The sequence below is a fragment of the Ophidiomyces ophidiicola genome, assembly GCF_022830035.1.
Source record: "Ophidiomyces ophidiicola strain CBS 122913 chromosome Unknown scaffold_2, whole genome shotgun sequence".
Lineage (NCBI taxonomy): Eukaryota > Fungi > Ascomycota > Eurotiomycetes > Onygenales > Onygenaceae > Ophidiomyces > Ophidiomyces ophidiicola.
Window position 1 is genome coordinate 699,413 of NW_026054642.1, and position 27,844 is coordinate 727,256.

At 52.8% G+C, this 27,844-nt stretch overlaps 7 protein-coding genes and 2 non-coding genes across 9 annotated transcripts; 2 read left to right on the forward strand and 7 right to left on the reverse strand.

Annotated features, from left to right (window-relative positions):
• Positions 1–192: 192 nt before the first annotated feature.
• CTA8 (Heat shock transcription factor) lies at positions 193–2,690 on the reverse strand (the record flags this gene model as incomplete). Its single annotated transcript, XM_049249942.1, has 2 exons — positions 193–2,158; positions 2,230–2,690. The coding sequence occupies 2 exons, from the start codon at positions 2,688–2,690 to the stop codon at positions 193–195; spliced, it is 2,427 nt and encodes an 808-aa protein (XP_049111102.1).
• A 5,347-nt stretch (positions 2,691–8,037) lies between these two features.
• On the forward strand, positions 8,038–9,849 carry PIN4 (Peptidyl-prolyl cis-trans isomerase pin4; the record flags this gene model as incomplete). Its single annotated transcript, XM_049249943.1, has 3 exons — positions 8,038–8,250; positions 8,316–8,859; positions 8,918–9,849. The coding sequence occupies 3 exons, from the start codon at positions 8,038–8,040 to the stop codon at positions 9,847–9,849; spliced, it is 1,689 nt and encodes a 562-aa protein (XP_049111103.1).
• A 1,934-nt stretch (positions 9,850–11,783) lies between these two features.
• CWC27 (Peptidyl-prolyl isomerase cwc27) lies at positions 11,784–13,514 on the reverse strand (the record flags this gene model as incomplete). The annotated part of the gene is made up of 1 exon (XM_049249944.1): positions 11,784–13,514. One exon carries the CDS (start codon positions 13,512–13,514, stop codon positions 11,784–11,786), a length of 1,731 nt encoding a protein of 576 aa, XP_049111104.1.
• Positions 13,515–13,966: 452 nt separating this feature from the next.
• LOZ57_000848 (uncharacterized protein) lies at positions 13,967–15,391 on the reverse strand (the record flags this gene model as incomplete). The annotated part of the gene is made up of 1 exon (XM_049249945.1): positions 13,967–15,391. One exon carries the CDS (start codon positions 15,389–15,391, stop codon positions 13,967–13,969), a length of 1,425 nt encoding a protein of 474 aa, XP_049111105.1.
• A 1,030-nt stretch (positions 15,392–16,421) lies between these two features.
• On the reverse strand, positions 16,422–17,850 carry RFC3 (Subunit of heteropentameric Replication factor C (RF-C); the record flags this gene model as incomplete). Its single annotated transcript, XM_049249946.1, has 5 exons — positions 16,422–16,840; positions 16,896–17,279; positions 17,339–17,513; positions 17,572–17,659; positions 17,717–17,850. 5 exons carry the CDS (start codon positions 17,848–17,850, stop codon positions 16,422–16,424), a joined length of 1,200 nt encoding a protein of 399 aa, XP_049111106.1.
• Positions 17,851–18,107: 257 nt separating this feature from the next.
• On the forward strand, positions 18,108–19,078 carry ARC18 (subunit of the Arp2/3 complex; the record flags this gene model as incomplete). The annotated part of the gene is made up of 6 exons (XM_049249947.1): positions 18,108–18,113; positions 18,185–18,230; positions 18,314–18,588; positions 18,689–18,801; positions 18,861–18,939; positions 19,031–19,078. The coding sequence occupies 6 exons, from the start codon at positions 18,108–18,110 to the stop codon at positions 19,076–19,078; spliced, it is 567 nt and encodes a 188-aa protein (XP_049111107.1).
• Positions 19,079–19,685: 607 nt separating this feature from the next.
• LOZ57_000851 (uncharacterized protein) lies at positions 19,686–21,290 on the reverse strand (the record flags this gene model as incomplete). Its single annotated transcript, XM_049249948.1, has 1 exon — positions 19,686–21,290. One exon carries the CDS (start codon positions 21,288–21,290, stop codon positions 19,686–19,688), a length of 1,605 nt encoding a protein of 534 aa, XP_049111108.1.
• A 671-nt stretch (positions 21,291–21,961) lies between these two features.
• On the reverse strand, positions 21,962–22,032 carry LOZ57_000852. Its single transcript has one exon. It is a non-coding gene; the product is annotated as a tRNA-Gly (tRNA).
• Positions 22,033–27,720: 5,688 nt separating this feature from the next.
• Positions 27,721–27,788, reverse strand: LOZ57_000853. The gene has a single exon. It is a non-coding gene; the product is annotated as a tRNA-Gly (tRNA).
• Positions 27,789–27,844: the final 56 nt, after the last annotated feature.

The following is a 27,844-nucleotide window of genomic DNA, read 5'->3' on the forward strand; positions in this document are numbered from 1 at the left end:
GAACCGTTATTATATGCTGGCCTTAAAAAAGTAAAACTGGTCATTATTGTGTATCTTTAAGCAAGCCTCTGATATGGTGAAACAAACAAAATCAAAACCCCTGGGTTTCTAGAGAAGAAATAGAAATTTGCGTTATGCAATAGGGGAGGCATCAAGCTCAACATACGCCCATTGCACCAAAGCGGACTTTTATCAGCAACCCTTGCGTCTTTTAACCCTCCCAGACGTGCCATTGTAATTATCTAGGCTCTGTAGATTCTCATCAATACTGGTCGTAGCAGGGCTCGTTGCCCCGCTGCTGGTGAACGACTCTGTAATGCGATTTCCACCCTGCCCGGAAACATTGTCATCGCCGACTGCCCCGCGTTGAGGGTTTCCGTACTCATCAAAAAAGCTGGCTGGTTGTTTGGAATCGGTGTTGACGTCTGAAAAGAGATCACCAACGGGGTCGCTATGAAGTTTATTAAAATCAAACAGGTCATTCGGATGCGGTTCTAGGGCGGCATCTGAGCCGGCGTTGCTATGGACACTCGGAGCATGTTCCTGCACGCCCAAATTAGTTCCATACATAGACGTGGATCCGTCGGTATTGTTGTTAGTACCAAGTCCGGCGTACTCGGTAAAGTAATCCCCACTGTTGAATATCTGGTCTAGATCGAGAGCTGGAGGGGGGACGTTGCTGGGGTTATCGGGTTCAAGACCAGGGATTAGTCCTGTTGGACTAAGCGGCTGGAGCATGTTGGTAAGGTTTTGTACAGACCGATCTTGTTCAGCTTGCATTTTGACAAGATGGTCAATGTGGGCGCGGGTGTCCGCGAGTTGAGAAGGGTAGTTAAGGGGCATGGGGGGAGGAGTGGGAGTAATGAGGGCATTGTTTGAGGAGGATAGGGTAGAAGGGTCAGAGGCATGGCTTTCATTGGCGATTAGCCGCAGCATGTCTGCACGTTGAGAAGCGGTGAGTGGTGCATTGCCTCCGGAATTCTCGAGGGACGAGAGAACGGTAGGAAAGTCGGGCATGCCGGGCTGAATGCTGTTTTGAGCATTGGAGTTTTGAATGAGAGACATGATATCGCGCTGGGGAGGGTATCGAGTCGAGGACTGGCTCTGGTTGCGAGAATGAGACATCGGGGTATACTGTTGCTGGGGTTGATTTGTGGTTTGAGGGCTCGTGCTTTCAAATAATTCTTCTACACTGCCGGATTGCGCACTAGCAGCCCGGTGATGCTGGCTATCGTTTTTGTTTGGCTGAATATTGTATTGATTGTTTGCTGAAGGCGATAATGTATTTGCTCGGCCAGGACTCTCGCCGCTAGCCGCAGGAGGGGCCTTAAGCAGCAGAGGCTGCTTTTTCAGTGGGCGTTGTGCAGGGTTTACATTGGGTTCCACGTTTCCTATGAAGTCGCCAACGTCGATTATATTTCCTTGGTTTGGATCCTGTGGCATTGCCCCGGCAAAAGAGTTAATTAAGCCCTGAGGACCGTCGTGGCCTTGCAGGCTTCTGTTGTATACGGTAGCCAAGAATGTCAGTATTGCATTGATCGAGTTTTCATGGCGATTATGCTGTTCCTGGAAATTGATGGCTTGGTCATAAAGCTGCTCGTGTTCCCGGCGCAGCTTACTGATTGTGGTCGAGATGATTTGCTGCTGATGACGAATATTTTGCAGTTCCCGATAGAGATTGTTGAACTGGTCCTTTGCTAATGTTGCTTCTCCAGGAGTGATAGACAACTGGCCTCGGAACTTGCTCCGGTCTTCCCGGGCACCACCGCCTCCATCCTCAACGTAATCCTCAGTTTCAATATCCTCGTCCCCTTCGGCTTTCGGGCGCGAACCTCCTTTGCCGTTTTTGGATTGAGAAATATTTTTCGGTTTTTGAATCAGCCATAACAGATCCGGGTGGCCTCGTCTGAAATACGGGTTTGAATATTCACTTGGGCTTTTATTTTTCCTCTCGCTCGCTCGCATTGAATTATCAGACAGACCAACCTTCTTATGAAAGCCGTACATATTGAGTTGCCTGACAAAGGATGCATAGTTACTATGCTTAAAGAGCTCAGGAATTAAGGTTCTCGCAAATTGGTCTTCATCTAAGACGATGAATGATCGGCCGTCTTCTGACCATCTAATTAAGTCGGTATTTTTGGACTCATCAAGAAAACTGTATCATAAGCCAGCTGGTCAGTACACCGAAAAGAGAAAAGATGTTCCGGAATTCTGAAAAAGACCAACCTGCTTAGTTTCTGTATAAAGGGAGGTATTTGCTTTCGCTTCGCCTGTGCATCTTTCTTTGCAGCAAGTGCCCTACGCTCCAACTGTTCCTCTGTCACTCCGGTCGCAGGGTCAACATCATCCTGCGGAGTCACCGCAGGCTGTTCCATCAAAGGAATCAGGCTAGGCTCGTTGCTCCTCGGTCTGTTGATGAGCTGGTTGGCTGCCCTCCGCGCCAGCTGATTTGGTGCTTGCAGCACCGTTGTGTCTACTCCGGGATGGGTGGCCGATTGGAATGAATCGACGTTCACGTTTCCGGCGGAATTCGAAAGCGCTGCATTCGCTTGTCCCCACTGCATGAACTGGTCGTTTGAGAGGTGTGTGTCGGGAGTAGGATAGTTGTGTGTTTGCGGAGATTGTTGATGGGGGATTGGGACGGCACCCGGGGCGGCTCTCTTGCGCGAGGAGCTTTGCGGTATCATTGCAAATTAGATGGACCGATGGGTTCTAGTTCAGATATGATGAAAAGCTGAAGAATATGGGAAAGATGGCTCGGGTATGGAAAAGAATGGGAAGGGTATCCGGATAGCGAGGATCAAAGGGATCAAGTTCGTAACGTCGTGATTCGAATTGAAGGGTACTATTCGTAACTATGCTGGTCCAAGGGTGATACTGAGAAGAGCAAAGCGATGAAATTGCAACTAACGCCAAGTAGTGAGTAAGTGGAAGAATAGTCAGAGAGCGTATCACAGATGGCAGACAACAGAACGTCGAGGCGTATCAAAAAGCGGCCGGATTCCAAAAGACCATACCTGATAAGAATAGTGACAACGGGGAAAATATTTCTGCAGACGCTTGGTGCAGCTGCTTCGTGACTGGAGGGGTTGCTCAGAGGATTGCAGGGCCCAAGAGCAAGAGAGAGCCAAGAAGAAGGAATAGGCGGGCGGTTAGGGTCAATTGGCCCAATGGACTAGGAACAAAAGAGCGAACGGAGAGGATCGAGGGAGAGCTGAAGGACTGTGTCAACGAGCGCTCGCCGCTAGAACTCACGTCGGCCGATCTCGATATCTGACATAATCTGAGCGCAAAAACGCCGAAGTGTTGCCTCCAATGACGATTTGGGCGCTCTGATTGGCTGGGGGCTGCGTTGCGGAGTGTGACTAAGCAGCTGAGGCGGGTCGACGGACGACGATGGGGTGAAGAATCGCCAGCAGTGTTGGTGTTGCGGCGATGCTGTGTTGCTATCTTCCATGGACGCCTATCAATGGTTATTGTTCTTATTTACGTATTGTCTATCTTAAAACTACGGAGTACTGCAATACCCATTCAAAATGTGTTGTGCTCAATGACTGGATGCTGGACCAACACATCTAAGAGTGTTATTTCACCCTTTTTTCGCTGTGGAAGAGAAGAACACTGGAGTGGATGCACATCTTTCATTTCTTCCGGGAATAATAGCTTGCTAGTTACCTATGTCCCGAAATAATACCCGCATCTTCCACCACTGTACCTGGTTCTCCATAGCTGCTCTGCAGGCCAGAGATGCGTGGTGATTTTTGCTCGATTTGTTGCCCATTCAATACTACTGTATTTCAACTCCAGCACAAAGCAATACATTGCAGCTCTTTAGCAGACCACAAGCACAGCAAAATTAAATTTTCAGCCAGCCTCCAGTAGGACTGGTATCTGATGTTGTGACCGACTCTGACAGAGCTGCCGATGTTGGAGTCCTAAAGAGCTAAAACCTGGAATCGGATCTGCCTGGCAACAGGGTTAAGTTTAATATCCGCATCCGGCAATGAAAACTCCAGCATGGGATAGTTGGCAATGCCCGGTTACCAGCTTCTCTAGTTATGTATTCCTTGCTCGCCTTCCAAACCTCGATAGTGTCAACGATTACAGCGAGCGGGCTGTCCATAACCAGATCATTCAGATACAATCATATTTCTGCTCTTGCATTATGTGAATACGGGGATTTTTGAGAGATGATCGCAAGAGGGCAGGTGTGATTGAGATAGGGGGTCGTAGGGCAAGTGATCTATTCCTGGCTCCTGGCTGGTGATGATAATAACCTTACTTGGTTTAAATCTGTTGAGAACCTGTTAGTGACACGATCATGGCCGAAGCAAAGTCCTGTACGGAGTACTACGGAGGGCAAACGCTAAAAAAGAGGTCTTGCCGCTTCACCTTGTTCGTCACCGACTAGATTTTATCAGCAGTTCTTCGGCTGGGCAGTAGTAGTATCGAGATTGGGAAGGCCTTGCAAAGGGCTTTGAAGCTTAAACGTGCGATCTTCTACTCTAAGCAGTGTGATGAAAACGGACACGGGAACTTCAGTACTCTGTAGTTATCCATACTTTCTCTGGGAGCGAGGCTTGGCGCATCCCCCTTGATTTCTCAAGAGGAGGACCGAGTTCGTGGATGAGTGGGGCCGGGCGAGAAGGATATGATCGAGACGGAGAATAATCCCTGATGACCAAGGCTTGGAAAAGAGTGGCTTCCGGTGAGGTTCGTGGAGCACGGCTGATCCTACACGGGCGAGCCGTTGATGATAGACGTTGGGCGGCATCCTCGCCGTTTCGAAGTGTTGCCGAAGGGACAGTTGGTGGAAATCGTCTCTCGAAGGGCAGGAAGGAAGCTGCTGCAGCTTTGGGAGTAGACATGGTGCTGGGAACAAAGAAAGTGCGTAACTTAACTCTTGGTAACTTCGAACCTAAGCCTGCTTTGCCTAGAGCTTGCGGTGGTGGATGGAGTGGTCTACACAACAAGCCCTAGGCGGCGATGTGCGGATCATCAACCTGTGGAGCGAGAATTTCAGGCGCCAGGAATCCTGATGCAAGAAGAAGTTGCTGAGAAACCAGCAGTCTCCTCTCTCTCTCTCTCTCTCTCGCGGGACGTTACAAAGTCTTATACTTTGCCGTGACGGGCGGGGCCACGGAACCATGGGGGAACTATCCATCTACATAAAGTTAACTAACGCGGCAAACCCACGCCGTCTTGCGACGATATCACGAGCCCAGCACTAAGGCATTCAAAGGCTGCGAGGCTGACGGTTTCATCGTCCGGTTACTATCTTTTTAGCCAAAACGGCCTCGAGAGAATGCCACAGCATGCTATTTTTAGGCCCCTTCCAAAGCTCCACCTTCGGGTCCTTCGGCGGAAGCGTCTCCCTGGGGCGACTGCAGCGCGTTGATGAAAGGACGCCAAGATGTGCCCTTGTCTTGAGTCAAAAGGGCATTACTCGCCGGGCACTGCTGGTATCAGCTCCTCCGTCAGATCGTCCCGAAAAAAAAAGGGACTGCTTTGTTGGCCTGTGCCAGAGGCAATATAGGGGTATGCTGGGTGATTTGATTGAATGCTCCCCAAGATTTTAACCTTGGCTAGAGGCCCAGGAGGGTGGCAATCCAATGACAGGGCGGGAACGAGCAGAAACCCGGTCTTTTCAAAGCCTTGTTGTCTTGGGAGAGGGGAAGTCGATGGAGGGGAAAAGAGAAACATCGGCACCATCGCCCGCCAGCTAAGACGACTCGCGTCCTATCGACGCTTCTCTGTCGTTTGGGCTGGGGTTTCAAGAGACTCTCTGCATAATAATTAATATTTTCTGCTGCCCACCCCCCCTTTTTTTGAGTTTCGCCGATGGCGTTGCGGGTGGGAAAGCCTGTCTCGGAAACCCTACCAATAATCGAGGCTGGAGCAAGATCTGTGCGAAAAAATCATAATAAAAAAAAGCGGAGTTACGGTCGCGGGAGCGCGGATGGGCTAAGGGCTTGCGAACCCATTTTTTTAATTATTATTCCGTTGCTTGCGGGTGGAATGAAACAAATAACTAGTACATAATGCGCAAGACCTCGCGAAGCTGCCATTATGTAGGTATTGCAAGCGGAGATCTGGTCCGTCCGATGAAGAACGCAGAGCCCAGGAACAGAGCACTGGCCTCTGCCAGACAGGCATTTGACAGGCCGCGAACGAGAGGGATGGCGCAGCTGATGTGATGCGTTGATTGTGATTGAGTGTCTTGCCCAGAGCCCACACAAGCCCCTAAGTCATTTAAGCTGTGTTGAGCGCGGTGGGTTTTGCTTTTTCGGCCTGGCTTTCCAGATCGTGATAGTAAATTATACCGTTCAGGAGACGGCCATGGCACCGTAGAGCCGGTAGCTAGAGAACAAGACGGCAGATGTTGGATGAGCACGTCGTCATGGCGGCCCTGAGGCCGGTTCGTTGGTAGCTACCGTTGGTTTGTGTGCTCATCGTGCCCTGTAGTTGCTCGTCTAGTCCTGGTCAGAGACTGCGAGATGCATAACTAGACAATAACCGGGCATGGCGATGGCTCTGGCAGCCGGACTGCACATATAAGCAACCAAACAGCCGACTGGCCGTCATCGTTCGCTGTCGTTGTGCTGGGTTCTAGAGCGGGCGGGCGTCGGGGAGGACGACGATGATGATAATGACGCCGACGACCGGCGGGTTGGCCACCGGTGCCAGCAAGAAACAAGAAACCGCAAGCGGCAAGTATGTAGTCAACTGGTTAGTTACTCTATAGCAGCAGCGTAGAGAGCAGCTCAGGATCTCGCCCGGCGCTGCAGGAAGCGGTCGCTCAGGGTTCTCCTTAACGTTTGCCCCTAACGACGAGGGCCAACTAGCCAGTTAGTCAGTGCTCGACTCACCAAATTCAAACCCCAAATTTTTTTCTCTCCAACCTCGCTCGCCCGTCCGCCTCTTCCTTACCTTTTTCTTCTCCCTCCCTCCCTCCCTCTCTCTTCTCTCCTTCTCTCCCTACTCCTCTGCCTCGCCCGTCCTGATACCGTGCCTCTCTGCCAGCTCCTCTGCCGGCTGCTCGTCCGCCTCGTGAACGCTGCCACCCCACGGTCTCAACCCTCCTGTCCTCATCCCTGCCTCATCCTTCTGCCCACGATCCTCGATTCGCCTCTTGTCATCGCTCAGAACGCCCATCTTGATACCGTTTGCTGTCTCTGCTTTACTGCAGTACGCTTGCTGAGCCTGTGTCGCGCCGCCATCCGGTAGTCCGTGGCTGTGGTGTCCTTTTTCCTAGGCCCATCCTGCAGACTCCTTCCCTCCCATCTAGTCGATCGTCGCAACCCGCGAACGACTCCCGTCTTCTCCCGTGCGGCTTGCCTACCACCAGCCGTGGGCTTTGCAGTGTCTGGACCGCCAGCCCGTCCTCCTCGAAGCTGCCGCGCTTGACGCTTCGTCCAACGTTGTCCAGTGCTCTCACAGACCATCCTCCCGCCCCCAGGGGCCACACCGTGCCTCAGCCCTCCTGAGTCACCCGCACCGCACAGTACCAGTCTCCCGATACAGAAACGCCCGCTGTCCCCCGATACAGACGACTTGACGCTCCGGGCGCGCCTGGGTGATTACAGGCCCAACGACGTTTTAGCCTAGCTGGAGTTTATATTCTGCAGTGTTTCTGTGCCTGAACGCCAGGCCTCGAACGCCGACCACACGTGATCCGCCGGGCTTGCACCCATCGCTGCATTCCGTGCGGTTGGTGCTGTTGCTGCTCCTCTCTGCTGCTGTGATTCACTGTTGTTGACAGCCCGTGACGCAGCTGGCATCTCCATCACGTGCCTGCGTGGTGTTTTCGTCCCAACCCCTTCTTCTCCTGCTCTTCCAGACCATCAGCAAGTGGCCTCTGCGCGCCACTGAGCCTCAACCACAATGAACAGCTACCATCAGAGTCAAGATATGTATCACCACTCCGCCTCGCGGTCGCCAGGCGCCCATCGCCATGTCCCACCGCAACCCCAACAACAGCTGCATCGACAGCCGTCACGACAGTTTGACGCGTATGGCTTGATGCCCGCTTCCATGTTTGATGATTTATCCTCGCGCTACGACATGTCTCTCGACAGAGCCACCCCCAGCCTGCCCTCCAACAATTTCCCTTACGACGTAAACGGCGCCCAGACCTGGAATGCGAATGGCATCGGCGCCGCGCATACCTTGGGCAACATTGGAGCCAATCCGCTCTCTGCGTCTGCTCGCGGAAGAAGCGTGCGTGGCAGAACTGGCCTTCCTGCTGTAAGTTGCCGTCTTGCGCGCGCACTCTAATCAGAATTTTCTTGCTAATGCCGAAAAAAATCCAGACCTGGCTTGATCAGCAGCAACCTTCGCCCAGTGCGTTCCCGCTTGCGCCTGGCCCCGTACAGGCAAATCCGCTGCGCCCAGAAAACCACGGCCACCATGATGGAGGAGAGGATGAGCTTATTCCGACTGCAATTGTCATCAAAAATATTCCTTTTGCTGTTAAGAAAGAGCAACTCATCCAGTTGATGACTGATCTAAGTTTACCATTGCCGTATGCCTTTAACTACCATTTCGATAACGGTGTCTTCCGTGGTCTCGCATTTGCGAATTTCACCTCTGCCGAAGAAACCGCAGCGGTGATTGAAGTCCTCAACCATTTTGACCTGAATGGTCGGAAACTGAGAGTTGAATACAAGAAAATGCTTCCCGCGCAGGAACGCGAAAGAATCGAGCGCGAAAAACGTGAGCGTCGGGGCCAGCTAGAGGAACAGCACCGCCCAATTGCGACCACTCAGCTCCAGAGTCAGAATTCAATGTCCTCTCTGACCTCTCATCTGCCCACGGCTTCGTCCTCGCCAGTTTCTCAGCGCACAGGAGGCCTTGGTATGATTCATATCCACTATATTTTCTGTGCAATAGTTGGCTAACCGCTTTTCCATAGATATGAACGATCAAATAACACTACAGTTCTACTCCCAGCTTCTCCTGTTTAAACAGGACCCCACTAGGGAGTCTGTGATTTTTCCTTCGAACTTGGTGCCTTTGGAGCGCCGTATTGTACACACCCTGGCTCATAACATGGGCCTTGGGCATTCATCTCGAGGAAGTGGTGATCAAAGACAAGTACATGTTTTCCGTATTACAACTGGTACAAATGTTAGCCCTCCAATCCCAGTGCTGCCAGCCACCATCCACCAAACGGATTCATCACGTCGAAGTCTCAACCGTGCAGCCACCATAGATTTCGGCGAGGCCAGGAATGATACAGCAAACCCCTTTGCCACCTTACGTAGCCATCATTCGGGATATCTCAGCGTGCTTGACTCCCCTGGAACCTTTGGTGGAAATCCGCAAAACCTCCGCGCGGCGAAGTCCTTTGCCGACCTGCGTTCATACACACCGTCTCCAGCACCATCAACTGCAAGCTACCCAGCTGCCTTGCATCCCAATGGAACTCGCATCCAGGGTTTTGAAAGTGCCGCAAGCGGAGCCTCTCACACACCTACCTTGACTCCTGCTCCAGGCTCCAATATTGTCATGCCGCGGCCTGAAGAGAATCTTCTTGTTAACACTTTTAGCTCACTTCAACTAGGCACCTCTGTTAGCGGTGGAAACTCCAGCCCAAGAAGACTCCGCCAAGTGTTCTCATGGGAGCAACAGGATACAAACCAATCCTCTGCAACTGCTCCTATTGGCAGCAACCGTGCCATTGGTCTCGGCACCTTTGATAGCCAAACTCAAGACCGACTTCCTCTTAGACAGCCCCGTGGACCTGCCCCAGAGAGGGGCTCCGGATTTCGCCGGCCAAATGGACACCAGTCCCGTGGCAGCGATGAAATCCAAAACGGCAGGCCCGAAATTGTTGTCGAATGACTAACCGTCCGAAATCAAGAATTTTATGAATCGCAGCGAAACAACTAACCTGTACTCTTGCATTACATCACTGTGCTATCTCACTCTCTATCCCTTTAAGCCACCATCCCGCTTATCAAATGGTGTCTTTATGAATCAACGATGGACGATGCAATGACCCCCCCCCCCCCTATCTTAAAAGACTCGGCTTTACACACAAAAGTTTCCAATGGAGAATATCAAACGACTTGACTAGATGCTACTCGACTTCGGGGCAGCCCAGCGATCACTATCCACACGACCTTTATCTGAACGACAGTTTCTTACGCTCACTTTAAGACGAAAGTCATTGAACATGAAAAGAAATACCGTAATATACTTGAGCCCCCACCGCCCCCACATTTTGCCCATTGAGAGCGTCAGGCGTACTGATTTTTCAGATATTTTTTGGAACTTGAGAATATTAAAAACCCAAAACGACAAAAAAAAAAGGAACATCGTCTCCCCCCCAATTTTCTAGGGCATTGCTGAGTTTGTTTGATTGTATCTTTTTTTTTTTTTTTTTTTTTTTTTTCCTTTGATTGCTGGGGGTTTCTGTCCAATCTCAAGCTTTTCTTTTCTTTTTTCCTTCTTTTTTTGTCTTGTGTAATATCCTTGAACTTGCATTTCACTTACCTGGTTTATGCTTGTCATGCCAGTGGGGTGCCACCTGGGGTAATGGTGTTTTTTTTTCGTCATCATGACTGTCCCAAAGAATTGTCTGCTACCTGAGTGCCGGACTTTCTGGCTTCATTTTAATACACATCTTGCTTTTGGAATGCCTTAGTCACTGGCACACTGTTGGAATGTTCCATCTCTCTTTTCTTATTTTTGGTCTGTGTTTTCATTATCCCTATTTAGTACTGTTTTGGCAAAGCAACTTCATTTCTACTATGGCCCAGGGTCTTGGGATGATAAACACTTCTGGGTTCCCTTATTTTTCCAACAACTTCGATTATGGTATTTTTAAGGGATAAGAAAAGGAATGAGTGGGCAAACCCAAAAACAAAAAAAAAAGAACAAAAAAATCAAAGTGATTACTTCGTTTTACGTGTCAATTTTGCAACGATCTTTTGCTGGTCCTTTGATTCTCTTAATTCAGCCGAGTCTTGAACGATGATTATGATATGTTTGCTGTCTGTCCAAGCTTTCCATGCTGCTTTGCGATATTGAACCCCCCCAGACCGTGGGGCACTGCGAGCGGCTCTAATGTTAGTTCTTCATTGTTAATTCTCTCTTTATTCCCTATCTTGTTGTTTTCCATCTGTTTCGCTGCCTGAACAAAATCTCTGTTTACGTATATTGATGCCGCGTCTTCTGATGCCAATCGTCTACCTTCAGAGGAGGACTTGAATGGGAACTTAAAAACGCTGGCATAGCTTTGATTGTGATTTGTCGGATGATTCTCTCTTCTTAAAATCCGCCCTCTCTCTATTTAAATACATAATATGGGCTTGTTATTAATTTTCTCGTGGCTTCCTGTGTGTGTCTCTTAGATGCTTGGAAGTTTCAACCCCTACTACCTTTTCAAGTTCGAAATGAGCGTGCGGTTTTTTTTTTGTTTTTTTTTCTCTTCACGCCTGGAGGACGGGGGTGTGATCAATGGTGGGCTGTTCTGGAGGCGCCTTTGCGGGGGTGGAACAAGGGCGGCTCTATTGATCTATTGCGCAGAGTACAACAGACAATGCCATTTTTATTTTGCTTTCCATAAATCCCGAGCAAACATATATACCGTATCAAGTGATCATTCCAGGAGTTTGTAGATTTGGCTATGTAGGCTAGGGTTACAGATCTCATCGCAGAAAATTGTGAAGCATAAAAAAGGAGATCAAGCCAAAAGGCCAAGAAGAAGGGGATATCAAGAAGCTATAAAACACGCTAATCCACCCCCCATATAATAAAACCACCACTACCAGTTACGAACGAGTCTCCCTCCTCGCCCACTCCTTCTTCCTCTCCCACTCCGCCTCTCTCGCCCGTTTCCGATCCCGCCCCACCGCCTCCCTGCCCGTCATATCCTGCCGGATCTCCTTCTCTTTCTGCCGCGGATCGATGACCACCAGGGAATCCACGTCGCGATGGGACTGCTTCCACGTCTGGTCCTTGCCCAGCGTGTCCTTGGTAAACCGTAGTGCATGCGCCATCCAGTCGGTCGCGTTGTCGTCGTCGTCGTCCTGATCTGGCTTACCATCCGGGACGTCCCAGGCCTGGCAGGATTGGCAGTTGGCGATGAAGTGGAGGTCGCAGAGTTGGGCTTCTTCTTCATCGTCGTCGTTGTTAGCTTCTGCATCGGCCTTCTGAGAGGTATTCGGAGGTTTGGAGGGTGCGGACGCGTCTTTCACTGTAGACCTCCGTGCCTTTTTGGGCACGTGGCCGTCTGCTTTTTCCAGGCGAGATTTGAAGTTGTGAAACCATTTTAACGACTCGAGATCATGCGCTTTGCCATTCATATCCGCTCCGTTGGTCGGGCGCTTGCGGCCCCGTATCGAATTCTCAGGGATCAATGACTCCAGTGCTGATTTTGGCTTCGTGGGCTCGTTTGACTTACCCTGCGTCGTTCGACGCATGGATGCTTTGAGGGACGCAATTTCTTCATTTAATCTAGAAGCTTTCGATGGTCTGGGCGAGCTATCGGGGGAAGAAGATGCCGAACGAGGGCTTTCTGGGTCTGGGAGAGGAAGCTGGGTGTTGACGTCTCGTGATAATCGTCGGCTGGCGCGTGGAGATTTGGGTGTCGGAGGGGGTATAGGAGTATTAGATAGCTCTAAGTCCCTGGAAGGCATTTTCCGCTCTACAGACTTGAGTATGGGCTCTTTAACTTCGTGCTTGTTCGCCAATGCAGAGTCCTCCGTCTTCTCGATCTCCTCCGAAATACCATTATCAAATACCAGACGCGTATTGAATTTCGGCCTTCTGGACTTCGGAGCCGGCGCCGCCTCCTCTTCCTCCTCCTCACCCGCACCAAAGCTCAACAATGCCTTTCCAGTCTTGGCCTGCTTCTTCTTCCGCTTCACGCCCTCCTTGCGGTCCTCCGGCGCTTTCGTCGCAACAGCAACCCTCTCTCTTTTCCTCAACTGCCCCTCAAAAGGACCCAAGTCATCGACTTCGCACCCCGTGATTTTTACCGCATAGATCGGCCTCTCCGTGCCCTCGACCAGCTCCGCCTCCGCGATCTTGACAATATTGTAGATACCATCGCCCTCCACTCGCCCAAACATGGTACACGTCCCCGTCAACTCCCTCTCCGCCCGCGCCAGCGTGACGAAAAACTGGCTGCCGTACCTCCCGTCCTCGCCCTTCGCCATGCCCACCAGCCCCCGCCGGTTGAACCGGAGCCGGCTGTGGATCTCATCTCCAAACACGATCTTCTGGCTGGGGTCTCGCGGATCGCGCTCGAACTCGGCATCGTCGTAGATCGCGGAGCCGCCGGATCCCGTGCCCGTGGGGTCGCCGGCTTGGACGACGAAGCCGGGGACGACGCGGTGGAAGGTGGTGTTCGTGTAGTATCCGTCTAGGCAGTGCTGGAGGAAGTTTTTGCAGGCGAGCGGGGTCTGTTTGGCGAAAAGGGATATCTGGATGGGGCCGACGGTGGTGTGCAGAGTGGCAGAGGCAGTGGGTGGTGGCTCGGTGTTGTAATGGGAGGACATTTTGAAAAGGTGTTATGTGGTAGGGAAGGTGTCAAGAGGGGTAGAAATCCAGGTCAATTGCAGGTAGGGCAATGCGACAGGAAAATTATGGTGTTTCCTGCCACGCAATACTCCTGTCGACCCAGCTTGCCAGCGTTGGTCAAGTGCTGAGATCGAGACTGATATCTCCCTCCGGCCAATTACTGGAGGCGCCAAGTCCGGAGCTTGAACCAAGTGCCAAGCCTCGGGATTATAGTCGGCCCTTTGTATCGGAGCTCGGAGTAGCTATCTCCATATGAACTAGCCTAATAATGTTGCTTACATAACAGGTTTTTAATTGGGGAAAAGTTATTAAGGAGATTCAATATTATCAGTATGGAGTACTAGGCTATGCAAAGCTTTTTAAACATAAAGTCATGATAAATGCGTTTTGGTACTCTGCCTCTTCCACCTTCCATTAGTCGTCCTTTAAATTAAGCAGATGCTTTGTCCGACACCTCCCTGGACCGATACAGAGTCGCCTTGCTCACAAACCTAAATCCTGCAACTAGCATGACCAGGAGCTGAACGCCCAGGACCACGGCCAATGTGACCATAGCGCCAATCACACCCGCCTGCACTGTGGTCAACCCACCAGTTTTTCCGGTGCCGGCGGAGGAGGATTTGAGAGGAACACCACCGCAATCCGGACCGCCGCCACAGACTTTGCACCATTGCTCCTGGGACGTAATGCTGACTTTCTCCAAGCGCGAGGAAAATTCTGACCAAGGCAGAACGGTCTTGGGCTGGTTGAAGAGAGGGAACTCGTTTGCTCGGCCATTGGCCAGAATCGTGCCGTTGTTGAAGAGGAACCGCACGCTGATATCGGCCGGGTCCGGGAAGGACGAGGTTGATGCGTTGGTCACGAGCTCAAAGGCCATCGCTGAGGCGTAGTTGGGGATGCCAAAGAAATCATTATTGAACTTGGGGAGCTCCGTGAGGCCAAAGAACGAGAGGAAGGTTGCGTAGGCGCCGAATTGGACGCCGAGCTTGGTGCCTTGCCCCTTGGAGGCGATCAGGCCCTTGAAGGCGGCGAGGACGTCGCCGCCCAGCACGGAGCCGCTGATGGCGCGGACCTGCTCGGAGTCGTTGTAGGCCAGGTTGTATTGGTGTTCGCTGGCGAGGTGGAAGAGACGGGCGTAGGTCTGGGGAGTGAGCAGGTCCGCGGAGGGGAAATTGTCGCTGGAGTTCTGGATGCTGGCAACGTTCAGCAGGTCGAAGAGGGCGTAGGCGTTCTTGTAGTTGATCTTGTCGGGCGAGAAGGTGTTCTTGAGCATGGGCGTGAGCGACTTGTAGAAGTCGTTGGTGGCGTCCAGGGTGCTCTTGAACGACTTGGAGTTGAAGTAGTTGGCGCTGCTGACTTTGGCATTCTCGCACTTGGTGGCACTCTGTAGCCAGGCGAGGTTCTCGCTATTCTTACCAGAGCCGGTCTTCTCAATGGCCACCAGCTGGTATCCGTTCATGGGCGATTCGATCTCGGTGCCATTGCGGAGCCGGCTCTTTGCGGCATTGCCCGCGGGCGGATACAGCGCCTGGAAGAAGGCGGTGGCGGATTTCTGCAGCACGTCGTCGGCGGGTGCAGAGGCAGACACCTGGCCGGCTCTGATGATATCTCCGTTGATGCCCTGGATGCGTGACTGCGAGGAGGAGGCAAGGTATCTGTCGCGGTAGAACTGGCCGGTCATGACGACCTGGCGGTAGCCCAGCTCGGTGAGCACAGCGGGCGGGGTCGACTTGGAGGTGCGGTCGCCATGACGCGCAAAGATATAGGCGCCCAAGACGGTCTCAGCGGAGGAGCCGGCGGCGAAGAGGGAGACAGAGGCGGCAGCGAGGGCCACGAAGACACCGTGCGAAGGCATAGCGGGTGGGTGTGAGGGGATGCCGGGAGCCAGCCAAAGCGAGTTTGCCAGCAAAAAACGAGGAAATCCGGGACCAGCAGCGCCCGGGAGGAGCGGAAGCGCAGGTTTATGTAGCTGCTACCCTGCTGCGGGGTAGTTGGCGGGCAGAGCAGTCCAGCCCGCCCGCGCGCCCGTCCACGCTCTGCTGCCAGCCGGCCGAGCCGCCGACTCGCCTCGATCCTCCCATTCTTCTTATTCTTGCCGGGCGAGAGCGGAAGCACCGTCGATGGAACTGCCAGGCCGGGGTGGAAAGTCAATTCACGAGCAGCCAAACCTTGATGCGGAGGGGATCATCGCGGCCGAAGGATGGCCCCAGGCAGCGCGGCACGGCGAGAGAGGAGCGAGAGACGGCTCGTCGGGCGCCAGGCGGTGTGGCCGGCAGCCGTGGTGAGAATATTCTTCATGAAGCCGCGCAGAGAAAATTCTGCGTCGTTGACTAGCAGCTAACGAGTTAGCTATGCGATGGTGGATGAGAAAGACCCTCCGGCGAAGTATATCCGCGTCGGAGCCCGCAGCCACTCACCAGCCATGGATCCGAGGTCGCATTATGGCGCTGGAAGGGCCTGGGCTCGAGGAAAATATTGCTGTTTAGTGAAAAAATATTCTCTCCGACTTCCCGACTCCACCGCGGTCGGACTGCCCAGGCGTCGGTTGATGCGTGGTGGCTAACGTTAACGCACGAAAATGATACCCAGCCATTCAAGACCGTGAATCTCGTTTCTAGATGGCTGTTTCTCTCTATGCTCCGTCTGAACAAGCTTGCGGGTATCAGCTAAATAACCAACTGCCTCCCCGTGCCTGGCCCGCCGCGGTGGTTTCCAGCGTAGTTCTCCGCCCATGCCGGCCATCCTGCGCACGTCCACACCCACCCGCCCTGGGCAACGATGTATGCTTAGTTTAAATATAAAACCCTCCGAGCATGGGCCGTATCCACGCGCATCCGCCCTGGAAAGCACCTCCACTACTCAACCAGCCGTCGCCTGCCCGGCCGTCAACTCCGCATGTGCATATCCGCATCGCCGCCGACCAGCTCGCAGCCGCCGCGGACCACGCCCACCAGCCCGCCCGTCTGCAGCATCTCCGACCCGCCCGCCGCGAGCCGCCACTCGACGTCCGCCAGGCCTTCCATCCACGCAATGCGCGTTTGCGCCGGGACTTCGATCTGCTGCAGCTCCGACGCCAGCGCCGTCAGGATGTCCGCCAGCGCCAGCCCCTTGCCGGATTTCATCGTCTGGATGGTGTTCAGGCACGACGTCACGTCCGACGTCGAGAGCAGCGTTTCCATGATCTCCCTGATATCAGCGGGCCGCGGCGCCGCAATGCACGTGTAAATGGTGTCGTCGGTGATCAGCTCGGGCTCGGCAGCTGGTTGTTTGTCTTTGGAGCCATCTCGCATCGGTAAGGGTATGCCTATGTCATTTTAGTATAAATGATTTGCTCTAGGCGTCAGACAACGGAATCATACTGCTGGCGTGACATGCTTGGAGGACGTTCAACGCCCGTCTCATATCCCCCTTACTTAGCTTCACCAAGCTATCTATCGCGTCGGGGTGTATCCGCACCTCCTCCTTCTCAATGACCTGGTCCACCAAAACCCGAATGTCCTGCTCCTTCAGGGGACTAAACCTAAATCTCGTACACCGAGAAAGCAATGCTGGAGAGAGTTTATGCGAGTAGTTGGCGATAATGCAGAATCGCGTATTGGCTGTATATTTTTCCATAATTCGCCGAAGCGCCATTTGCGCCGTGGAAGTCATGGCATCCGCCTCGTCGAGGATGATTAATTTGAAAGCTCCAAGTCCGGTATTCGACTGTCCGCCGGCCACCATCGAGAATATCTGCTTTGTGCCTAGAGTCATTGCGCTTAGCCCACCATCCGTGACACCCGAGGACAAGGCGTAAACACACTGGCAAAGGTCTTGATCTGCTCCCGGACCACGTCGATGCCTCTGTCATCACTAGCATTAAGCTCCAAAACCATCTGTCGCATGTTTTTATTGCCGTATATTCGTCGCGCCAACGCCAAAATTGTGGATGTTTTCCCCGTTCCTGGGGGGCCGTAGAGTAAGAGATGCGGTAATCGCTAGTTTTACGCCTTTAGCCAACACCCCTAGGCTCTTCTTTTAATCCAGGGAGCTTACTTTTGACTCGATGAATCGGTTGATAGTCGCAAGGATATCTTGGTGGCCCGACACCTCATCGAGCGTGTTGGGACGGTACTTCTCGACCCTGCATAAACTGCATCAGCTCCCACAGCACTTCAAAAAACACAGAGCGAGGACACACCATGGCAAGTTGTCTTCCGCTTCCACTGGCAGATCCGCCTGTATTCTTTTGCCCTTCACGTCTTCCGAGCCAAAGGATAGGGAGTGCTTTGCGGGCGGGGCGTCAATATCCATGTCATCCTCGATATCCGACATTTTGAAATGATTTCTACCGCAGAGCAGTGCTTGTAGTTGGTTTTCCCTTGATGCTCTCAGCAAACGCGTCGTTTTCCATGCCAAACCGCGTAAAGCGCCTCGGCCCCGGAAAAACCTCTCGGGGCGCTTCCGCGGGTTGACGTAGTTAGTCCCAAGGCTTCTTCCTCCCAGCGCTGCCTCAACGTCGAACCCACGCATACAGCTCTCCACGCAAACAAGCAAATCGCCCTCTCATTCCGCAGACCAGTCGAGCCAGAATGCCTGTTTGTATACCCCCTCACTAACTCATCCGTACCCCAACATTCCCATGCCAATTGCTAATCTCCCCCGCTAGGCCTACCACTCCATCTTCCTCCAAGAACCCGATGTCCAAACAATAGGTACACACCGCAGCCCACCCACCAGCTTCAGCTACACCTCGCCCCGTACCTCATTCCAGACACTAACCACCGCCACGCAACAGGAAACTTCCCCATCCTCCCGCTGCGCACGCGCACGCGCGGGCCCGCGTACACTCTCCCCGCGCTCCCCGCCGGCTCGTCCGACAGCGACATCGACCCGGACAGCGAGTCGTACGACTGCCTCGACGAGACCCTCGCGCTGTACCGCGCGAACACGTTCTTCCGCAATTTCGAGATCAAGGGCCCCGCCGACCGCATGCTGATCTATGGCATTCTGTTTATTAGCGAGTGTCTGGGCAAGGTGAAGCCGGGGATGGCGGCCAGGGAGGCGGAGAAGGTGTGTCTCCTTTTTTCTTGAATTATTGTTGTTTTTTGTTAGGAAGGATTCTTGGGTCTGTGTGTGAGACGAGGGAGAGGCTAATTATGGATGGGGACAGGTCTTGATTAATACTTCGCTGGATCATTTTGCGATTCCCGGAGATGCGTCGTTCCCCCTTAACCAGGCCTTTGAACCGCCTCGAGATCGACAGGATGCGGAGACGTTAAGACAGTATGGAAATATTCTACGTTTTGCTCTATCCTGTTCTACCATGGGCTAACCCCTTCTAGATATATATCCCAAGTCCGACAAGAACTGGCTATCAGATTACACTCTAGGTTATATCCTGGTGGTGAAGGGCCGTCCAAGGTAATTTATGCTTACTTTTACCTATATTTTTGACCTCCCTTTAACACCCAATTCCTCTGCTTCTTATTGACTTCTCTAACTTTGTTCATAGTGGTGGCTCAGTTTCTCAAAGCGCAAGTTTATGGGAAAATCGCTTTAAATCAAATTCAATGCTATAGCTTGTCCCTGCAGCACGGTGTTTTAGTGCGATCTTTACATTATTGGAGTTTTCGATATAAAAAGAAATTACCTTCCAGCAATACAAGACAGTCTTGAAAAGAATATTCCAAAAAGTAGCATTTGGTGAGTAAGTTATGAATACATGAATTCTCGCTATAAGTAATAGATCATCACACACGTTTCGCCGATACCCCACATTTTCCTTCAATACATGATATCCAAAATGAAAGAGGCCGGCCATGGGCTTCGTATAAGCCAAAAAAAATATAAGAAAGGAAAGGGGGAGTAGGGTCGATAAATATCAGCGAAGATTAGGGGAAATATGTAAGGTAAGCGTCTGAGTAGGGGATCCCCGGGACGAGAGGGTTGGAGGGGGGGGTCGAGGGTCGCGCAAAGAAGGTAGGTAAAGATGTCCAGGAAAAGGAGATGAAAAGACAGTAAGCAATAAACGCAGTGAACTCAAAAAGTTGTCTAAAACCAACCTCCCAATAATAGGTATCCACGCTGCCCAAAAAAAAAAAATAAAAATAAAAAAAACGCTCAAAAAGACGCAACATGAACATATACAAACAAAAAAAGAGCATTGTTTACCACGAACTCGCATCTCTGTCCGTATTTCGCAGCTCCACACTTTTTTTGGTATCTACCGAGCCGATCTCGCACACTTCGAGATCGGCATCGAGATTCTGGTTGAAAAGCAACTTAGGGTTCAAAGCGAAGGAACCCTGAGGCACGAAGGTGGAGGCGAAAATGATGACCGCCATGATGGTGTACTGGATACCAGCAACGTTCAGGATGGCTTCGTGGATATCCCCGCCTTGGCTGCCGCCGGTCTTGATATAAATGTTATCGATATACTGGCCTAGAATGGGCGAAGTGATAGCGTATATGACGATGTACGTGGTGTACAGGCACGCCATGACGGCGCCCAGGGCGGACACGTTTTTCGTTTTTGATTCAACACGGGCAAGGGTGGCCTGGATATAGGCGGCCAGCGAGACGTCGCCGGCAGCCCAGCCGAAAGATATAGGGAGGAACGTGGCTCCGATAATCCAGGCGTACCGCACATCGCCTGAAGGCGGGTGCCAGAAGGGCAGGTACCATACAACCAGCAGCATAATGGCGTCGGTGCGGATCCAGGGGATAGGCGTGGTGATGAGATTGGTGAAGAGGAAGACGAAGGCGGCTCCGAACAACTCACCCAGATTGGAGCCACCGACTATGACCTGGGACCAGGCCGAGTGGCCCAGATATCTTCGGGCGATTGCCGGTGCCAGACCGTTTTCGAGGTATCGATGGCCATAGAAAGCGATGGCGTAGCCGGGAACGAGCCAGATAAAACGGCGGTTGGTGAGGATGAGACGAGCGCCGGTCCAGAGGGACTCACCGAAGAGGAAGAAGGAGCCAAAGACGGCCTTGACGTAGGTGGGCTGGTCGGACAGGACCTTCTGGCGCGGCGGCTGGGTGGGATTGGTGTCGTGGATGCAGAGCCAGGTGCAGCCGGCGAAGAAGAAGCAGACGGGGGTGATGATGAAGGAGTAGTTGTTGCCCAGCTGGGGGATGAGGGCGAGGGCGGTGCAGAAGGCTCCGGCGGTGCCGGAGATCTCATAGAAGACGTGGACGAGGGCGTCCATGCGGCGCAGCTTCTGGACGTTGCCGCCGACGATGTCGCGGGGGATGACACGGCGGATGAGCTCGACCATGCCGTAGACGACGCCGGTGACGCAGTAGATGGGGATGATGCCGTCGGTGTTGTAGTGGCCGTAGTAGTGGAAGTCCATGCTGGGGTGGTCGGTGCGGAACTCGGGGGGCACGAAGCGGCCGCCGGTGCTGGCGTCGAGGATGAGCAGAAGGGCGGTGAAGAGGCCGAAGACGAGGATGGAGACGGCGAGGACGAGGCGGGTGGGCGCGCGGCGGACGAGCGGCGCGATGAGGATGGAGCCGATGCACTGGAAGGCCTGGTTGAGGCCGGTGAGTAGGCCGACGCGCTCAAAGGTCTTGGGCTGGGCGTGGGCGCGGAAGGCGTCGTAGTCGTAGCGGTTGGTGGCGAGGGCAACGATGGAGCCGTTGAAGGCCTCGAGGCCGAACTTGTACAGCATGATGCCCAGGATGTAGACGGCGACGTTGCGGCGTTCGGTCGCGCTGAACATATTCCAGTTGGCGCGCACAGTGTCGACGACGCGGGCGGCCATGGCAGGCGGGCTGCCGGGGCATGCTGAACGGAGAGGGAGAAGAGAAGAGGGAGAGAGAGGGGAGAGGAGAGGAAGGGAGAGAAGAGGCGGAGGCGGAGGAGAAGAAGAAGAAGAGGAGGAAGAGAGGACGACCGGGGCGGCCGAAAGCGGCTAGCGCCAGCGCCCACCAGGCCAGGGCGGCCCGCGTCTGCTTGCTGGCCGGGGCGGCGGGGGGGCAGCCCAACGGCCGCGCTGCTGCCAATGACCGGCGCCGGCGCAGGCCCGTGCCAATCCCCGCCGCACCCCGGTCCCGGCCCGCGCCCGCTGATTGGGCCGCCGTGCGCCAAGGGCCCGCTCCGAGTGGCTGGCGCGCCCCCCTCCCCAGGCCCCGCCCCGCCATTGGCCGGCAAGCGCGTCATGGGCTGCCCGTAGTGCCGGGACGCCTACCCTCTTGGGCCGCCTGCGCCCAGCAAATCCGGGCGCCGCTCCGCCCCACGTGCACCCGTCGCGGCGTATGGCGGCCGTACCGCGTGCGTATGGGCCGTAATTAACGGCTGTCACCGCCCAACGTGCGCTGCATTGGAAGCTCCGGCGTCGCCCGGCCCCGGGAGGGGGCTAAGCCCAGAATTCGCTAGCGACCAGCAGGCTGCCAAACAAGTCGCTCCGCAGTACGAAATGCAAAATCCAAAAAATGCATCGGCCGGGAATCGAACCCGGGGCCCGTCGATGGCAACGACGGATTTTACCACTAAACCACCAATGCTGGCTGTGCGGGGAGCCGCCACGCTTGCCGCCAAGCACCGCCTGCCCGCTGCCGATCCGGCCCGCCCAACCCTCCACCACCGCCCTCGCTATCGCCCGCCATCCGTTCGGTTTGCAATCGGCCTGGTAGTATCACACTTTGTATTATTCCCACTATCGCGCTCTCTGCGGAGTACATACTTACTTGCATACACACATACGGAGTACGCGGAGACATGCTCGCCTCGCCCGGTTGCCAATCCCTTCCTCCCCCCCCCGCAGCGTGAGGTTGCCCTCGCTATTTATGGCTCAGGAATCCCTCCCTTGCCGCACACCTGTTGGATCGTCCGGAAGATTTGCTTGCCCTCCCTCCATCCAGGCCTGCAAAGCTAATCTTGCCGGCTCTGGAAACTTCATGCGGTTTGAAGGAATCGCCCTGACACACCCTAAACCGGCGATCCATTCCTTCTCCACGTTGCAATAACGATGTTGCGCGGTTCAAGTTGTTTCTACCGCTGTAGATCTCGCTGCATGGTGGGATCACCTTGAGGATTACGCAGAGTCTAATTAACAGATTCACTCACAACTGCTGCCCAAGCAGCAACTCCCGCTGGCCTTTCTCGGACTTTTGGCGCATCGGTGGCAAGTTGAAGGGTGAGTGAATAGAGTGGTTGACGAGCTGTGGTACGCAGCCGTCTAGCGTACCTATGTAGAGGTGCTTTTTTTTCTTTTTTCTAGAAGACAGACCCGCCCATTCTTCATGGCGATCTTGTTTCACGATATTCATTTCGACAGCGGTTGATTGAACGCCCGTCTAAGGCCAACATTCCCTTTCCCTGTATTATCGCCTTGCTGAAGCACACGACAGGCCCTATAGCAGGGCTCCTTATATGCTGTCACATCTCGTGTTTTTTTTGGATGTCCAGAATACGGTCCTATATATAGCCTTAGCAATTGTGGGGAAGTAATGCATGTTTGCTCAATCTATGAGCATAGTATTCCATATTGACGAATGATGAGTACCGAAGGAAGAGGATCGTTTACTCAGGATTGACAACAATGGCGCCACAGCTCGTAGGTCCCCGCGAACATGTAGTTCCATGGGAGAACCGATCCCAGCAAAGAAACTTCCGTACCTGGTTAATTTAGGTTTCTCGCCAGAGATCACCTCGTCTTCTCGTTTTCTGTGCCATTATTGTTAACTATTACAGACCATGTACAATGCTGTGTAAACCGGCAAACCCCTTTATCAATATCAAATTTAAAAACAGCTTCGGCTTTCCGGCTTTCAGCAATCCCGGGTTGTTTGTCTAGAAACTTGAGGAAAGGGCCCGTCTAGCTTGGCAGCGTTCGGACTTGGGGAGGGTGTGCCAACTCCGACCTGCAGAATGATTTTCCATAACGCGCCATGCAGCGAGGTGCATCAACCCGGCAGCTTTTCGTGCAGCCAAGCGGGCCACAACTCTCGCCTGTCCCATGCGGGCCTCCCGCTTCTCACTTGCCGAGAGCTTTCGCTTTCGCGTTTGCTTTGGAATAATAAAATATACCCTCCCCCCACCCCACGAATTGCTGGTGATCTCACCGATGCAGAGGCTAGGCCAAGGCGCAGGACGTGGGGGGAAAAGGGCTTGTGTGGGCCGAAGTCTGCAGCCGATCCACGGTATATCACGATGATTATTCGGGATCCAGGATCGTTTTATTTTTTTTATCTCTCAAAAAAAAAAAAAAAAAAATTGAATCCAAGCTGCAGGACGACCCTGAACAACACGAAGTTTCGTGTCTCCAAAAATACCGCAAACCGCTCGGCTTCTGTTTGGCCCAGAGGAGAGCAAAGCCCCAAGACCGTGGGGAGGACTTCTTATTTCAAGCAGAGCGCGCTGTTTTCGTGTTTGAACTAAAAGGAGGTCCTGCGTGTCTAGAGTATTTTATATAACCCGCAACGCAAGCCGGCGTGGAAAACCACACACCCCCACATGCCCGCTGGCTTGAATTTTGATGTCCGCGATTTATCCGGTAGTTAGCCAGACCAACAATGGCATCGTCAGTGCTTGGTTAGCGGTATCGAAAGCCTTGAAGCCGGCACAACGTGCTTGGGTCTTGGGGGGGGAAGTGCGCTGAGACTTTTCGCTGAGACCTCGCGCCATTGCACGGCAAGCCCCCTCTCGGGTTTGTCGTATCCCGCAGATCGCGCCGCCACGCTTCTTTGTTTCCAATTGCTGCGCTGCATCCACCACGAGGTGCGGATATGCTAAAGGTGTATGAGTGCTTGCGGGCAAAAAGGTTACCCGTGCGCCTGCATGATATGGAGGATGGCAGCGGATACTCATTAGTTAGTTAGTTAGTTAACTAGTTAGTGGTTTCTCCCACAGGACATCCCTCGATGGCAGCGCGAGAGACATGGCAGACCACCGCCTCTCGACAGCTGGCGTCGCTTCTTGACGACGCATTCGGAATCAGGCCACGCTGTTGTGCAGCCGTGCGGCGCGTGGTGCTTCCGCAAATAGCGACCTTGGCCGGCCTGCGGCGGACTGGGCGGGCCAGAGGCGTCGTCACGAGTCAGAGCCGGCTTATCGGCCTCAAGGCTTCTCTCTGCCTCTCTCTCTCTCTCTCTCTCTTTCTCTTACTCTCTCTGTCTCAACCAGCATCCAATCCTCGCGCTGCCCACCAGCCTGGCTTGAGAACGTGCGCCCTCGAGCCCGCCCGCCGCGGGTAGCAGAGGATAAGCCCCGCCAGGAGGAGCTGCTGCTGCTTTGAGTGCTGTGGCGCCTGAAACCCGGCCCGGGCCCAAGGGCGCGTGGCGCGCGGCGGCGAGGGAAGCAGAACGTGCTCGCAGCGGTCTGCATCTGAGGCTCCGTCGCTGTTGATTATGATTCGATGGTCGCGGTGAAATGAATACCGGCGGGCGGGTTACGCGTCAGGCTCCCGCTCGTGGGCGTAGCGTTGCCTTAATTTCAGCCCGCAAAGTCTAGCCAGACATGGCGACCACCGCCGGGACCAGTCTAGTCTACGATACCCTAACTACACGAAACGAACCATTCCCCAACGTCTCGGCTGTCTGAATCTATAGAACTAGCCTTTCATAGAACCTCTTGTCCTATTGGAATCTCTCTGTGTTGCTTTGCAGCCTGCTTCTTCGTATGCCTGCAATATACTTTGCTAACCGCTTTTCTAGTACACTTGTTTAAGACATAGTACCCCAGCCTATGATTCCGACCATCCGCTCCCGACATGAGACAATTCGGAGCTTAACCGTCTCTCTTATACCACCTAGCCATCGTGCTAGTACCGGCCACCATGATTTTGCTTCTGGAATGAAACTTCCGGCAGCCCTGGTTAACTTTCTCGGTGACAAAACGTAGTCATGTACGGCCATTACAGCCCATGATATGCTACCGTTTGATAACAACAGCTACCCCATGAAACTTCCATGTGAAAATGGTGTATGCGGTAAAGAGGATGACGCATCTCTTCTAAAACTTAAGGACATCTTTGAAGCCATCTGGCATGGGTGTTGGACCAGCACATAGCTTCTTGTGTTGTGTCTGATTAGTCTCTATCTTCCTCGACCAGGCACATCAATTCTGTGAGTCTGTACAATCCTTGCAGTCCAGTTCATTTCTGCAACCTATCAATTCCCTCCATACCAAACTCCAACAGCCGTGGTTGACATGCACACGTTTTCAAACATATGAGATCTTCTCGATAGCAGTAAAAAGATAGGTTTTAACAGCTTTAAAGAGGTCAACGGGGATTATCCATTTCATTTCCCGATGGCACAGAGGCGCGGGAACCCACTAGGAACTGGCGGAGCGGAAAGGACAGAGGCAAAAAACTGTGGCAGCTTTGATAAATTCTCTCAAAGTTGTCTCTTGACTGTTAATTATGAGTCTGTTCCAGTCTTTCTCGATCTTCCGCCTGTTTTTGTAACATGCAGGAGAGGTATAATTTAAGATCATTTGCAGTCATGCTGGGACTTCTCCCATTAAAGAAACCAAGCCGTTGTCCGAGTTCAATTTGAATGCCTTGTAGGATAAAAAGAATCTTCATTTAATCTTCCAGAGTATTAATGCCTTGAAAATCCGATGGTTTGACGGAAGCTAAAAGAAAAATATCTGGCAGCGCGGGCGGCACGGTAGGCATAGTGGGCGGCGTGGCGGGGACGGCGGGCTTCACGGCACTCCTGTGCGGCCCGGTCCTGCTTCCCCCCTCCCCCGTCATCTCTGGCTCTAACCCCCTATAATGGGAGGGTGCTGGGGGCGGCAGCAGGACTGCCAGTCGCGAAGGCACCGTAAGCCAAGCAGCGTGTGCATCAGCGTTGGTAGCATGGGTATCTCCCTTTAGGTCGGCCCGTTAGTTCCTAAAATATTCTTTTTTAATATTGGGTTGAAGGACCTTGTAGATGCTGTTAAAAGCTCTAAATATTTATAAAATTCAAGTTAGAATTGCGTAAAGACATCTAGAAAAAAAAATAAAGGGAATTCTTTGGGGCTTAGAGCTCGGCGTTGAAAGAGAGTGAAGATGTTGCATCATTCACTGTCTTTTCTCATTGCTGATGATATTCTTGCTTCGTCGTTCTTAGTCCTTAAAGTCAGTCGAAATTAAATGAGTATCTGCCCTGTATTTGATCTGCAAGGAGCCAGATATTACCCCCTTTATTTTATATATTTTGTAAAGATCTTCATTTGTTATGTTTCTGGATGGAGGCTTCCTAAGAATGCTTCCTTCAGCTAAGTGAGTAGGCAATGACCGGGGCAGTCAGGCAAAACCCAAAAGCCGGTGGCTGTAAAAGGAGTGGTAAAATAGTGGTATTGAAGAGATGGTCAAGGGCATTGCAGAATGCATTTATATAGAGAGCATTCACATGTAATGAAAGATGTTAATGGACTGAAATGAGAACTGAGGCCAACATTCATGACAGATGCAGCACTGTAGTTCGATCAGCACTATGCTATTAAAGCAGAGAAAAGCAAGGCCTGGTCTGCATCATGCTGGGTATGTTGAGATTGTGTGCTAGGGTCTGCCAGATGACCGTGCTGAAAATGGATCCAAGATAGTCCTTGTGATCAAGGAAGGCCAACCAGATCTTGCATTCATGGGTTAAAGTAGCTAGGTGACACTATCGGAACAAGGTTATTCTCATTTTTGAATCAATGCTGCAAAGCCCAACCTGTCACAGTTTCGCAGAAGATATGACTGCAATGTCCAAATTTTGGGTAGAAAGCTTCTCATCAGGAAATGAATGGAGAGGCTTTCCTTAGTGACTCACCAGCATGTAGCGTCACATACAGATATGCAGAATCCTGCGGGTGGTGCATTATCTTACATGCAACGCCCAAAAATTGTGGTTGCGGTCGAACCCGAGTCGATCCGGGTTGGATCCTTGCCTCATAGCCCTCAGACCTTCCACTTCGGATGAGTCATAAATGGGCTAGGCCCAATGTAGCGTAGCGTAATTATAAGCTTTGGAGCTAGAGGCTCTGGCCGAATTACCCGAATAGGTTAGCTCAAACACTAAATTTGAGCTAAAGAACCTTAACAGCACGCGTCTGAGATGATGATCCGGCTCGCCGAGCCCGAACCCGGACCAGGAGCGGTCCCGGATATCGAATAGGATCGTCAAACAGCAGCGGTGTGTAGCGGGTCGTCTCCAAGTGAAGCTCGGATCCCTGGCTCCATTGCATGGAGGTGTGCCGGGCAAAAAGGAAATCTCTGCATCAACCGCGAATCGAACGCGGGCTTGCTTGGAAGGCAAGCGTCATACCACATGACCATTGATGCGGGTGGTGTAGCCGCGCATAAATATCATCAACACATATTAATTATTAGATGGATTC